This window comes from Anabrus simplex, chromosome 5, assembly GCF_040414725.1.
Source record: "Anabrus simplex isolate iqAnaSimp1 chromosome 5, ASM4041472v1, whole genome shotgun sequence".
NCBI classification, from domain to species: domain Eukaryota; kingdom Metazoa; phylum Arthropoda; class Insecta; order Orthoptera; family Tettigoniidae; genus Anabrus; species Anabrus simplex.
In genome coordinates, this window is record NC_090269.1 from 349,014,361 (window position 1) to 349,029,110 (window position 14,750).

The 14,750-nt window shown below is 39.7% G+C and overlaps 1 protein-coding gene across 1 annotated transcript in view; it reads left to right on the top strand.

Annotated features, from left to right (window-relative positions):
- Positions 1–14,539, top strand: part of Hdc (histidine decarboxylase) — a 110,754-nt gene extending 96,215 nt beyond the window's left edge. Inside the window, exons 13-15 of the mRNA XM_067148166.2 lie at positions 4,103–4,279; positions 10,219–10,392; positions 14,334–14,539. Coding sequence (XP_067004267.2) covers positions 4,103–4,279; positions 10,219–10,392; positions 14,334–14,539 — 557 coding nt within the window. The remainder of the gene's footprint in view (positions 1–4,102; positions 4,280–10,218; positions 10,393–14,333) is intronic.
- Positions 14,540–14,750: the final 211 nt, after the last annotated feature.

Sequence of the window (14,750 nt, forward strand, 5' to 3'; positions counted from 1 at the left end):
GAATAAGCCCGTAGATAAACATGATTCAATTATGTGCTAAATATGCTCAAAACGATATTCTCTATGTCTCGAAATTTCGGTAATTCGACATAAAATTTAGCTCGATATTCGAGATATCGAGGTGCAACTGTACTTGTTATTCACTTCAGGGCACATGCCTTTGAATGTCACATTAGGTAGTGCAAAAATCACTATTAATCGCATTATAATTTGGACAGAAGTAGGCCTACTTATTCTAGGTGAACAAAAATTATAATGTTCACTGATAGAACAGTGTAGATTATTGTTAGCTTATTTGTTACTGGTTACACTTTATGGTTAATGTTTTCATACAGTTCATTCCTTGTGATGTTTTTCATGATTGCAAATTCACTTCAAGCTGTCAGAAGAGTAAATTCGGAAACTGTGCCATGAGTGAAATTTTTTGCAGGTATTAATCACATCATGTAGCTACATAGTAGACTACAATCAGTAGCGGCGATTGGGGGGCCTCCCCCCCACTTTTTGAGAAAATATTCCGTTTTTATTCGCATTTTAGCCGGATGAAACTAGGAATTATAGGAATTATTTAGAAAAGCAATTTGCACACGCTTTGTTGTCTTCTCATCTAACCATTTCCTTTATTTTCTTTAATTATTAACTGGCTAACCAATTTGTATAGCGCCACAGCAAGTAGTGGAGACTTTGCACGTGCTGTGAGGAAGGGTAGCAGGTGTGTATATATTTATATACTTTTTTTTTCAATATCATGGACACTGAGGTTTGATTCATCCGCTTGCCGCCCGCATTCGTCAGCGTGGCAGTCTCTTTAGTGTCTGTTAGTTTCTTAGTGTGTACTCAAATACTAAATTATTTTAATTGTATAATCACGCTGTACTTCTATTTAACTGTAATGCATGGGTAATATTGTTCCTTTGGTGAACGTTTTATTGTGTAGTATTGAATCAAAACCTTCAGAAACTGGCAGCTAAACTGAAAAGTCGTAACAACCTTCTGGGAAGACTAGCTGGAACATCATGGGGTGCAGATGCGAATTCATGCGAACAAGTGCTTTAGTACTAGTATATTATTCAGCTGAATAGTTCCCATACTCGTCTGGTATATGTCCAGCTGCGCCACGCAATGAGAATCATTTCTGGCACCCTGCACTCCACTCCTGTACAGTGGTTACCCGTACTGAGCCACATTCAACCTCCTCACATCAGACGACAAAATGCCCTTGTCAGATTATGGACTAAGGTGATGATGAACAGCTCGCGTCCCATCCACCAGGATATAGAAGAAAACGCCGTTGCGATACTGAAATCCCAGAAACCTGCCTGAAAGACGGCCAGAGAACTAACTGACATATCTTTTAGACCTGACGAAGCATGGAAGCAAGAATGGGCCAGATTACACCCACATGGTCTAATCAACATCGATGACCCAACTGCAAAACCTCCTGGGTTCAACCTCCGACGCACCATCTGGACTAGATTAAACAGGATACGCTGCGGCGTTGAAAGAACTGCTTCTGCACTACACCAATGGGGGTGGTTGGAGTCTCCTTCCTGCAACTGTGCTGCTGAAGTGCAAACCATCAGCCACATCGTGAAAGAATGTCCTCTACGAGCATTCACTGGGCCTGTGGAGGAGCTACATCAAGTAACCCCTACGGCACTCACTTGGCTGGAAGGACTTGACATCAGCTTGTGATGAAATCTCAGAACCGGCAGTTGTGTGTGTACGTGTGTGTGTGTCTCCTAGTTTGTAAATACTCTATATCCATGTATATGCATATGTATATATTTTTCTAATAACACTTATATGTAAAATATGTTTCAAACGATTGTCAACTGAAGCATCATACGCTAAATTAAAATAATAAAATCTTAAAAACTACTATTATCGCACTTAAGTTGGTAAAATGTTACCCTTTACCTCTCTGTCTAAACTCGCTCAGAGAGCATAAAAAATTTACCATTTTGTAGCTTGTTTCTTCGGTTTTGATGTATACACCCCTCCTCCCCCCGTACGCTATATCCCACAAACCCGGGTACTATTTGTTGTCTGTATATTTTTAATTCTCAATCGCCGCTACTGACTACAATCATGATACATAGTAATTTTCTTTTATCAAAAACGTTCAAATATTTTCATAAATTTTGTCGGTAATTGCATTGTCCTTATTTTCATAAATGACGAGCTACATTCATGATTATAGTCCATTTCTAAAACAATTGCACATGTAAACAGAGTGCTGAATTTGGTTTTTCTGTCATTAAAGGTTACAGAGATGGTAAAAGTAACTTATTAAAAATGATACATCTTACAGGAGAGCCATTCAAAGTAAAAGATGTTAATACAATATCTCAGTAACCAGTAATGAACGATCAATGAAAATTGGCACACTGTTTTAATGTGCAATTGTCTTGTTCGTAAACTACTACTTTATTTATGAAAAATAGGCCACGAAATAATCGACAATATATAAGAGAATTTGAACATCAATATTTGAAATTTTCATACAAAAAACGAATTCAACAAATGTGATCATTGTAGTATACTTTGTACCTATATGCCATGGGTAGTAGGTGTGAAATGTATCATCCATGCCACATGAGTAGTTCCGTAGTTTACCGTTCCGACAGCTTGGAGGGAATTTGCAGTCTTAGAAAACTATCGCAAAGAATAAACTGTCATAAAATTAACCATGAAGTGTAACCAGTAACTAATAAGCTAATAATAATCTACAAAGTTCAATCATTGCACATGATAATTTTTGTCCACCTAGAATAAGTATTTCTGTTGAAATTATGATTTTCTGCCACTTTATTGTGGTTTTCACAGACATGTGGCCTTCAATAAGTATACTTCCCGGCTCCAAGAATAAGCTGTTTAATCGTGAAAGAATTACTGAAATCGTGTGAGTGGTCGGAGATATTACCAACCAACCAACCAACCAACCAACCAACCAACCAACCAACCAACCAACCAACCAACCAACCAACCAACCAACCAACCAACCAACCAACCAACCAACCAACCAACCAACCAACCAACCAACCAACCAACCAACCAACCAACCAACCAACCAACCAACCAACCAACCAACCAACCAACCAACCAACCAACCAACCAACCAACCAACCAACCAACCAACCAACCAACCAACCAACCAACCAACCAACCAACCAACCAACCAACCAACCAACCAACCAACCAACCAACCAACCAACCAACCAACCAACCAACCAACCAACCAACCAACCAACCAACCAACCAACCAACCAACCAACCAACCAACCAACCAACCAACCAACCAACCAACCAACCAACCAACCAACCAACCAACCAACCAACCAACCAACCAACCAACCAACCAACCAACCAACCAACCAACCAACCAACCAACCAACCAACCAACCAACCAACCAACCAACCAACCAACCAACCAACCAACCAACCAACCAACCAACCAACCAACCAACCAACCAACCAACCAACCAACCAACCAACCAACCAACCAACCAACCAACCAACCAACCAACCAACCAACCAACCAACCAACCAACCAACCAACCAACCAACCAACCAACCAACCAACCAACCAACCAACCAACCAACCAACCAACCAACCAACCAACCAACCAACCAACCAACCAACCAACCAACCAACCAACCAACCAACCAACCAACCAACCAACCAACCAACCAACCAACCAACCAACCAACCAACCAACCAACCAACCAACCAACCAACCAACCAACCAACCAACCAACCAACCAACCAACCAACCAACCAACCAACCAACCAACCAACCAACCAACCAACCAACCAACCAACCAACCAACCAACCAACCAACCAACCAACCAACCAACCAACCAACCAACCGACCGACCGACCGACCGACCGACCGACCGACCGAAGAAATAAACAAACAAACTCGTAGGCTTTCTCTTTATAACATTAGTATGGATATTAGTTATATGTTAACGAGTGAATTGTCATATCGAGTCATTACAACGTGAAGTGTTTTCCCAATCTTCACTTCAGACGGTTCTCTTTGGAAGACCAGGAAGTCACCTTTCTAACTCTATTATTTTTGTCTATGATTCCAGAAACTAGACAACGCAACGAACACTTCGGCTCGAGCCTGCTGCTCGCCAACTCACCGATGTCGCCGAAGATAGTGAATGGCAGCTTCGCAGCCATCTTCGACCACGGAGATGGCGTCCTCAACGAGTGTTCTCGGAGTTACTTCCAACAGTGGCATTTGGAGAATAAGGACAGTCCTGGTGAGTTTTATGAGGAGAAAGCAAGAAGTTCTTTGTAACATTAACGAAAATAAGAATTCAGAATCCACAAAAATTAGGAAATTGGCCAAAAGGTAGGAAAGGTTCTGGTTCCATGACTAAATTGTCAGCGTCGTTGCCTTCGGTCACATAGATACGTAGATAGATAGATAGATAGATAGATAGATGGTACAGTAGAACCTTATTAATTAGGACTAATTGAGGCTCTAGGTTGTTCGAATTAATGAGAGACCTGATTAAACAAAGTAACTTATGAAAAGAGCCGACGTACATAAATACTCTCTTCAGTACAAATCACGTGTGCAGTACAGTATTTTAAATGTAAGAAATACAAAGGTTATTTAGTATACAAGATATGATAATATAGTAATACAGTAATATAATAATACAATAATACGGATATAAAAACACAGTATTAAGCCCTAAAAATACAAAATAACTAGTGCAATTGAGAATTAGAACATTGCAATCAAGGCACACCTTCACTGACCACACTTGACACGCTTACTGGTTTGGCAATTTGTTTTACGTCGCACCGACACACATAGGTCTTATGGCGACGATGGGATAGGAAAGGCCTACGAATGGGAAGAAAGCGGCCGTGGCCTTAAATTAAAATACAGCCCCAGCATTTTTGCGGTGTGAAAATGGGAGACCACGGAAAACCATCTTCAGGGCTGCCGATAGCGGGGTTCGAACCTACTGTCTTCCGGATGCAAGTTACTGCTTTGAAGAAACTGCTGATCTTTTTTGTCTTCCTTGACATTAATATCTTTAATAATTAACTCACTCAGATGCTTCAGATGGTCGTAACAAGTACGAAGGTATGTATTCATCGTTCTTATCTTCAACGTTTTTAATGACAATGTTTACATGGTCTTTTCACTAAGTTTTGGCTTAGGGTTAAACATTTCACCTGCTTTATCCTGGTCATATTCATCCGTTTCAGAGCTTTCTGCAGCGATCACCCTTTCAACGATCTCCTCCTCTGTTGAAATGTGATAACCTGGATTATCTTCATCTACTTCTAGCCACAACTCAATGTCTTCCAGTGTTGCTGAATTTTCACCACCTTGGTGGAGGGTGTTGAGAAAATCCTCTGTTTCCAATCCAGCCGTATCTGGTCCAATCACTTCATTTAATAAAGGCATCTTCGACGAGTTAATCAAAGTTGATGGTTTTATATCAATGACAGTAGACGTGAAATTGAAAATCATGGACCAAAAATTGTATTATTATTATTATTATTATTATTATTATTATTATTATTATTATTAAATGGCTGTCCAGATTAAGCGAAGCCCGGACTAATGGGGCATGGATTAATTAGATTCTACTGTACTTTTATTTGTTGCGAAGTTAGGGCTCAAGGCCTTCTCTTACACACAGCAATCATACAGCATAAATCTAATGCCTATTGCTCACGGTAAATTATTTCGTAAAATTTGTTGTACAATTAATTTTTAAAAATTTGGTGAAAACAAGTTGCGTTGCTCACGGTAAAATTATTTTATAAAATCCGTGGAAACATCGGGATGACCATCTATGAACTCACTTCTGAACTAAGATGTATATGTGCTGCCATCTATCGATAAACTTATAAACGAAGAATCAGCTGTTCAGCTTACAGTGTGTTTGAGAGTATGACTCCAACAAGCAAAGCAAAACTTGCTGCTTTAGCTGCAATTATATGTTGTACGGTGGTAAAAAGGAAGAAAAGAAATGCCAGGAAATGCTGGACTCGGGATTGGATCAAAAGAAGAGAAGAAGGTAGAGGATTGCTGTCGTTGTTCGAAAATTAGTTGAGGTTAGAAGACCAGCATTCATATAGGAATTCGGCGATTGTGTTTTCTGTCCCTCTTCTTGCATTTCTATTATGGTAAAGTGGCATTTAACCTCGTACAAATCTGGATATTTCTGGTATTCGTCCAGTAAAACACTAACAGCTTCCTTAGCCCACCCGGGTCCTGCCATTTTACAAAGAAGTGTTTGTTTACAATCGAGCTTCACAAACTTCTCACGACGTAGCGCCAGCATCATCGTGATGTCAGTTTCGCTGATTGGTTCGTTTCATAAAATTAATTTTACGGAATAGAACATATCCTATTTTATGAAAAGTTTTATCAAAGGTTTTATAAAACTTGAATTTGACCTTGAGCAACAGAAATTTTATAAAATTAAATTATTGTACAATAAATTTGACAGAAAATTTTACCGTGAGCAACAGGCATAAGTATATTTACAAATGAAAGGAAAATAATAATATTAATAATAATAATAATAATAATAATAATAATGAAATAATTTATTTTTAATATGGTAACTACTGTACACTAAGAGAGAGAGAGAGAGAGAGAGAGAGAGAGAGAGAGAGAGAGAGAGAGTGAAATGTATTTATTTCTCCTTCCCCCATTTGGAGGCTACCAAAAAGTCAAAGCTTACATAAATAGTTGATAGACAACTAGAAGGGTTGTATAAAATAAGTCTATAAATGATTGGTATACCATATTATAGCCTACTTATTGCTTAATAAAATAGTATTGGTCAATAATTTTGAAATCCATGAGGAACTCATTATAATACAATAACTTCTTACTAGTTAACGAACCTTTCAGGGCTGCTAACACTATGTCCTTAATAAATTGGTTATCCAAATCAAATTTCTTAACAAAATTTGTGGAATGTGTAAGTAATGATGCCTTCTGCTCCTATCATCGATCCCAATATATCTATGGAGCCCAGATGATATTTCTCAGCGTAATATGAAATTATAGGTTCATATATATCCCATTTCTCCTCGTGTACATCATGTGGTTGAGTGGATGATGACTCGGTTCTAATTGAGGGGTTGTGGCTACTCCAACCACTACTCTTATACCTTCATATCTTCCACACAATATAAATAACATTTGTTTGAGCGCCAGAATTTTTTTAAGAAAAACAACAAAATTCGGTAGAGCATACTTCTTATATCAATTATCTTAAGGCGTGAGGTGATAAACTCACATATCTGGCAATATACAGGGATATGGATCAGGACAATATTAAATTACTGTTGCATTTCCACAATTGAGGATTGTACATGGAGCTGGAATCACTTATTATAATTAAAATAAAACTGAGTTTATGACTATAATTTACGTCACAATGAACAATCATTGACGTCTTTTAATTTAACAAAAAATATATCTAGTGAGATTTGCGGTACTAATAAAAGGAAAATTTAATCTAAACAAAAAAAAGCTATTGGCATGAACTTGAAGTGAGATGTGATATCGCCGTTGATTACATTCTTCTTCATGTTATGAATGCATAACATGTCTGATGCTTTAATTACCTGATGTCTGCATACACCGCTGTTGAACTTGAAATTCTTGAGAAAACCTATGAGCTGAAGTCGGGAACCGTCTGCTGTTATCTTCTTATATAACAAGGAGTTGGCCTACATACCATGTACGCGTGTAGAGAGCTCCAATGTAATTACGTCCACTCAATATATTATAAGTAATTGGAAAATATTATTGAAACATCTTGTGAAGTCCATCCTCACAAGAAGATGATGTTTCTTTATCAGCATAGTACCCGTCTCTGCTCGGATACAACCACCACTTGTAGACCTCCTCGATTATTACAAGACCTCTTGAAAACACAACTCTTAGCTCTGACCATCACTCTAAGACCACTTCTTCCATTTGATACATCTGACTGTTACATATGATCTGAACGATATGATCTGAATACCTCTCACCACCGTTGCATCGACTTTTATAACCTCGCGATGACGACTCATCTCCCTACTCTCTGTTAATCCCTTCCACTTCAACATACAGTAGCTGGCGAATACTGACACTTGGTCGCAATCACGTGCCCACGCACTGATGTCATCAGTCAAGTGTTGTCTAAGCGTGCCCAAGCGGATTGCAGATGACTAAGTTTCATGCGTCACCGGGAATTCTACTTGCACACAACATTCTCAGTTAAACATAGCCTCGATTGCAAAATACTATGCCAGCTCATCTAGCCAGAGTTACAAGCCATAGCATGACTATATGAAACCAACAAATCTCACTTACAGCAATACAGAATAATTACAAACAAATTTCACTTAACCTATGATTAAATACAATAATATGCGTGATGCCTAATTATTACAGTCTAAATGATGAGAAACAGAATATAAAATCTAATGAATCGGGTTAATAATAATAATAATAATAATAATAATAATAATAATAATAATAATAATAATACATACATACTGAATGGAATCTGTAACCCTGTTGTACGGTTACAGGGTGTATTATAAACCCTTTACTTGAGCCCAGTGGTAGAGCTGTCAAGTCAATCCGGCGGCTTGACCCAGCCTGAGACAATCCAAGTACCTCCTCGTAGACTATATAATGATTTCCTCCTAGGCCTTCAGCAACCATAGATCTTATTCGATGATGTCGTGAATTCCGCAGTGTGTCATTAAATGGACAGGAACCCAAGACGTGACCAAGTGTTTCTATCTCACTGTGGCAACGCAGACAGTTGTTATTGTCTTGAGACCTGCCAGGTAATGCACGAACTGGAACTACATTTGTTGTCACTTTTATGGCATTTCTCCATTCGCTGCTGGTTAAACATTCGGGTTTTCTTACCCACTGATTGGATGGTTTGTATTTCTTACACAGTATAAAACCCTTACCCTTTTGTGGTAAGGCACACTGTAAATTAATTCGTTCATCTCATTCACTCGTTCATTCATTCCTTAAACAATTTTATCTAACAAGTCAGTGGGATCCGTTCAAGAAGTGTTTACGGCAAGCCTCTGGACATAGAGATTAAGAAATAACGGTTGCAAACAGGAATGTGGTTTGCGGGTATGATTAAGAGAGGACCCAGGTTTGATTCAAAACCGGGCTGGGGATTTTAGTCACATCTGGTTTAATACCTCTTGCTCTGGATACGTGTATTTGTTATTGCCTTAATATGCATCCCCTATCCTCTCCATCTGCTCACAGCGCATTGTACTACCAGCCTCGACAGCAACACAGAATAGTGATTACGCCCTTGTATATTGGGTGGTGTCAGAGAGGGCACCTGATCGTAAAACTGGGCCAAGTCCACATGAGTGATACAGATCGCATCCATGACCCCACCAGGTTTGAAAGAAGCGGTGGATTAATAATAATAATAATAGTAATAATAATAATAATAATAATAATAATAATAATAATAATAATAATAATAATAATAATAATGTTGTTTTATGTCCCAGTAACTACTTTGATTGTTTTCGTAGACGCCAAGGTACCGGAATTTTGTCCCGCAGGACTTCTTTTATGTGCCAGTAAATCTATCGACACGTGGCTGAAGTATTTGAGCACCTCCAAATACCATCAGACTGAGCCAGGATCAAACTTGTCAAGCTGTGGTCAGAAGGCCAGCGACTCGACCGTCTGAGCCACTCAGCCCGGCCAATGACATTTCCTCTAGGTCTTGCAAATCAAAACAAGAAGAGAACAAGTTCAGGGCAATTTAGACAGGGGCAAAGTGATCGGAGAAATCTTGTCATAAATAAAAAGATACAATACCAGTTACAGGTAGGGCAACGTTGGTTGCACGCTCGAGTCGGACAGTGTGAAGCTCGGAGTCGCTGAATCTAGAGAAGGTACTGATCACTCAGCTTCTGAGTGAATTGTGGAAATTTTTTCCATAAAGACAGCAACCTGCTTCTGTTAACATAAAATTAAGGACAATTCCATTCTCATTTTTGGTTAAGTGACACTTAGTACTGTCCGAAGGAAGGTAACGGTGCCCTGAAACCTGTAGCGTTTAAGAGAACTTTTAAGTTGCATAAGCAAACGGTCCACTATTCCTAGTATCTCGAACTGTGAAATCCTTCATCAAAAAACTCGATTATATCTCTGTTCCAGCCATGAGACGCCGTATTCGCGGGATCCTCATGTCTGGGAAGCAGTTTTCACTCGACTCCTGTATGGACCTGGTGCACGGGATCGTGTCACAGGCAGGCAGTCGTCCTCTATCGGAGCCTGGGGCTGAGTTACCGCTCATGGCGGAGGAGGGTCCCGAGGAGTCCGCCGCATCAGGTACGTCAGAGAAATAAAAACAGTTGAAGTATTAGTCATCGAAGAGAAAGATATTCACTATGAAACTAGTATAGAATGAGATAACCTTTCAGTGAAATGAAACAAATTGCAGAGTTATTATTTATTTATTTATTTATTTATTTATTTATTTATTTATTTATTTATTTATTTATTTAAAATAACTAAGAGTGAAAATTTAGTGAACCCGTTCGAAAAGAGAATAAGACGAAGGAATAAAATCCAGAATAGTAAATACAAATATACGTTACGGTAACTCTAAAGTTCAAAATTACTGTGACAAATCATGAAAATAAGGATTAACAATCCAATTCGTTTGCTTCTTCTTCTCTGTAGTGCGAATAACTGTATAATAACCAAAGAAACCTGTCGAGTTCTAATTAATGTCACTAATAAGGACCTATCTAAGCTACTACACGGAGCATTCACAGTATGTAGTGGAAAAAGAAAGTCACGCGTTTTGATTAATTAATCATACTATAGATTTTTTAGCCGGCCCCGTGGTATAGGGGTAGCGTGACTGCTTCTTACCCGGAGGCCCCAGGTTAGATTCCCTGCCAGGTTAGGGATCTTTACCTGGACCTGAGAGCTGGTTCGAGGTCCACTCAGCGTACGTGAGCTATCTGACGGTGAGATAGCGGCCCCGGTCTAGAAAGCCAAGATAAACGGCCGAGAGAATTCGTCTTGCTGACCACACGACACCTCGTAATCTGCAGGCCTTCGGGCTGAGCAGCGGTCTCTTGGTAGGCCAAGGCCCTTCAAGGGCTGTAGTGCCATGGGGTTTAATTTTTTGTAGATGTTTTAAAAGTCGCACCAACACAGATAGGTCCTATGGCGACGATGGGATAGGAAAAGGATTAGGTTTCGGAAGGAAGCGACCGTGGCCTTAATTAAGGTACAGTCCCGTCATTCGACTGGTGTGAATATGGGAAACCACGGAAAACCAACTTCACGGCTGCCAACAGTGGAGTTAGAACCCACTTTCTCCCGAATGCAAGCTGATGGTTACGTGACCAAACCGCACAGTCACTAACTCGGTTATTAATCATTAATAAATCTTACGGGCAATAAGTACTATTAAGTGATTATTGAAGCAGACATGTTTCACTTTGCTCAAAGGCTTCTTCATTGCATCGTTCTTTTTCTCAACATTGCTCAATAATACATCAAAAGGAATACTGAACTTTCTAAGTAAATTCATTAAACCAAGTGAAATTGAAATTAAATTTAAGGTGAGTGGTTATTCTAATTAGAAGTCTCTAAATCAAGGATGATAATTGGAATTAAATAAAAATCAAGATATAGAAGGGCAGCACTGTATATCGTAAATAAAGTCATTGAGTTAAATGCAACTGAAATTAAATTTAAGGTGAGAGTTTATTCTAATTAAAAGTTATTAAATCAGGATATTTATTGAAAGAAACGAAATAAGAAATGGAAAACTGAAGGAATATAACATGTTTTATATCTTTTAACTTCTCGGTCCGAAATTGAACAACATACGCACTGAAACGCAATACTTCCTATAAATGTATCCTTAACAGTTGATAGTTATTCCCAAAACTCTTCAATATGTTAAGGAATTATGTTGACAGTATCATACATCAATGAATTCAGAATGGAAAATGCAACTGTTCTGTTTAAGCAATGAAGATTTGGTACCACTTGATGTCGACGACCATGCAACGTTGAAACTTAAGCCATGATGGTAGGCGTATGCATTGTCACAAAATATGTTGCTATCAGAACATAAGATTATGCAGGCTTGGAGGTAAAACTTCAATGACCGAGTTCGATAGCTGCAGTCGCTTAAGTGCGACCAGTATCCAGTATTCGAGAGATAATGGGTTCGAGCCCTACTGTCGAGGGCACTGAAGATGGTTTACCGTGGTTTCCCATTTTCACACCAGGCAACTTCTTGGGCTGTACCTTAAATAAGGCCACGGCCGCTTCCTTCCCAATTCTAGCCCTTTCCTCTCCCATCGTTGCCATAAGACCTAACTGTGTCGGTGCGACGAAAAAGAAACTTGCAAAAAAACTTCAATGAATTTTTAAAATGTGTTAAAATTGAGTGAACCATGTTATTTTTACAATTTAAACATTGATTTTGAGGCCAGTTCAGTTTATTATAGTATATGAAGCTAATCCTACCTGTTCTTTCATGTGATAATTGTTATAGCTGATTGTTGCTCTTGATTTCACTATATTTTCTATGTCTTCAAAGGCTGACCATGTTAGGTGTAGCAGTTATCAAGTTGGGTGGAAGCAGATTTATATGTATTTTCTTTAGGTGGTAACTGGTCACAAAAGCCAAGCAATACGGCTCAGGATGCTATCGCAATGACTACGTGGCAGTCCATTGACTGAAGGCCAACTGACTGGGAAGCATAAGGCTGTTAACCGAAAGGCCATTACACGAATTGCAACCTAGTTGATATCTGTAGTTTTAAGTCTTACTGCACTGTCTGATCAAAAGTATCCAGAGATCTACTCGAAACTGTCTTCTATGTGCTCTTCCGTTATATTGCATAATAGTGGACATTAATACGGAGTGGGTTTGTCCATATTTGACCACTCTTTTCCAGCTTGAACTTTGCGAGGGAGGCCTTTCAACCAGGTGTGGCAACATCACCGGGGCAGACCATTCTTTCTGCAGCGCTGTAACAAGTGTAGGTAGTGTTGTGTCCGTTGGGATCTGTAGCGAATTCCAGCTTCTAGCTGATTTCGGAGATATTCGATGGGATTGAGATAAGGGCTCCGGGATGAGCAGTCCATTTCTGGGACCTTTCTGTCCACAAACCACTCAGGAACGGCCTCCGCTTGATGACAGGAAGTATTATCATGGTGATCTCCGAACTGGTCTTCTAACTGAACGCAGATAGTCAAAATGTTCTTTAACGTGCTCTTCAAAATTACCAAGTCCAATCCATCAAAAGCACCTCCCCCCCGCACTGTCATTCCACCTGAACCAAATTTTACTGCGGGCAATGTACAGTCTGGAATGAATCGTTCTCCTGGTATTCGACACAACCCAACTCTGCCATCTGACTCCTCACATGGCATAGTGTGGTTCATTATTTCAAATCATGACTCTCAGTCGTCTACGGACCAGTGTCGGCTTCGGTTTATGGGTGGTTGCCTGAGCCTTGAACCCTAGTCCTTGGATGTATTCGACACACGCATACCATTCAACTCCCACATGGCAGAGTCATCACCCCAAATCATGAGTCTCAGTCGTCTGTGGACCAGTGGCAGCTGCGTTTGATGGGTGGTAATCTGAGCCTTGAACCCTAGTCCTTGGATGTATTCGACACACGTAGACCTTACCATTTGACTCCCACATGGCAGAGTCATCACTCCAAATCATGAGTCTCAGTCGTCTGCCGACCAGTGGCAGCTGCGTTTGATGGGTGGTAATCTGAGCCTTGAACCCTAGTCCTTGGATGTATTCGACACACGCTGACCTTACCATTTGACTCCCACATGGCAGAGTCATCACTCCAAATCATGAGTCTCAGTCGCCTGCGGTCCAGTGACAGCTGCGTTTGATGGGTAGTAATCTGAGCCTTGAACCCTAGTCCTTGGATGTATGCGACACACGCAGACCTTACCATTTGACTCCCACATGGCAGAGTCATCACTCCAAATCATGAGTCTCAGTCGTCTGCGAACCAGTGGCAGCTGCGTTTTATAGGTGGTTGTCTGAGCCTTGAGCCCTAGTCCTCGTATTTTTTGGCTCACGATCATGATGCTAGATTTTGTTTATCTAGCCTTTTCTTAAATAATTGCAAATAATTTAGAAATTTATTGAACGTTTACGAGTTCAGACGAGTGTCCAGATACTTTTGTTCAGAAAGTGTATTTTTAAATACACTCTAGTCTGAGAGCACCATGCAAGCAATATTTTATTTTTCCTGTTCCAGATTCTCAGACGAATGATGAAAGCTGTCGTGTGGTGAGCAAACTGCGATCTCGTTCCGTGGACGAGGGTCCCCTAGACAAGTACGAACTGACCATGGCCTCCAGTATCAGCAGTTCTAGCTTGTCTGACATCCAGCAGGCTCTATCTGTAGCTGATCCTCCCAAACTCTGCTTGAAGTGTGGACACGTGTTAGCACAATCTCAGTAATAGTTTCTAGTCATAACAAAAGAATAGAACATACATTCACCAAAACATTTCAGTTACCTGCTTTCCATTGAAGTCACAGAAATTAAAACACATGTCATGCTTTCGACTGTTAGATTGTGTCTAGTATATATATATATATATATATATATAGAACGTGGGCGAGTATTTTTAAAGTCGCTAGTGACTTCATTGGTTGAATCAATGAGTTCTT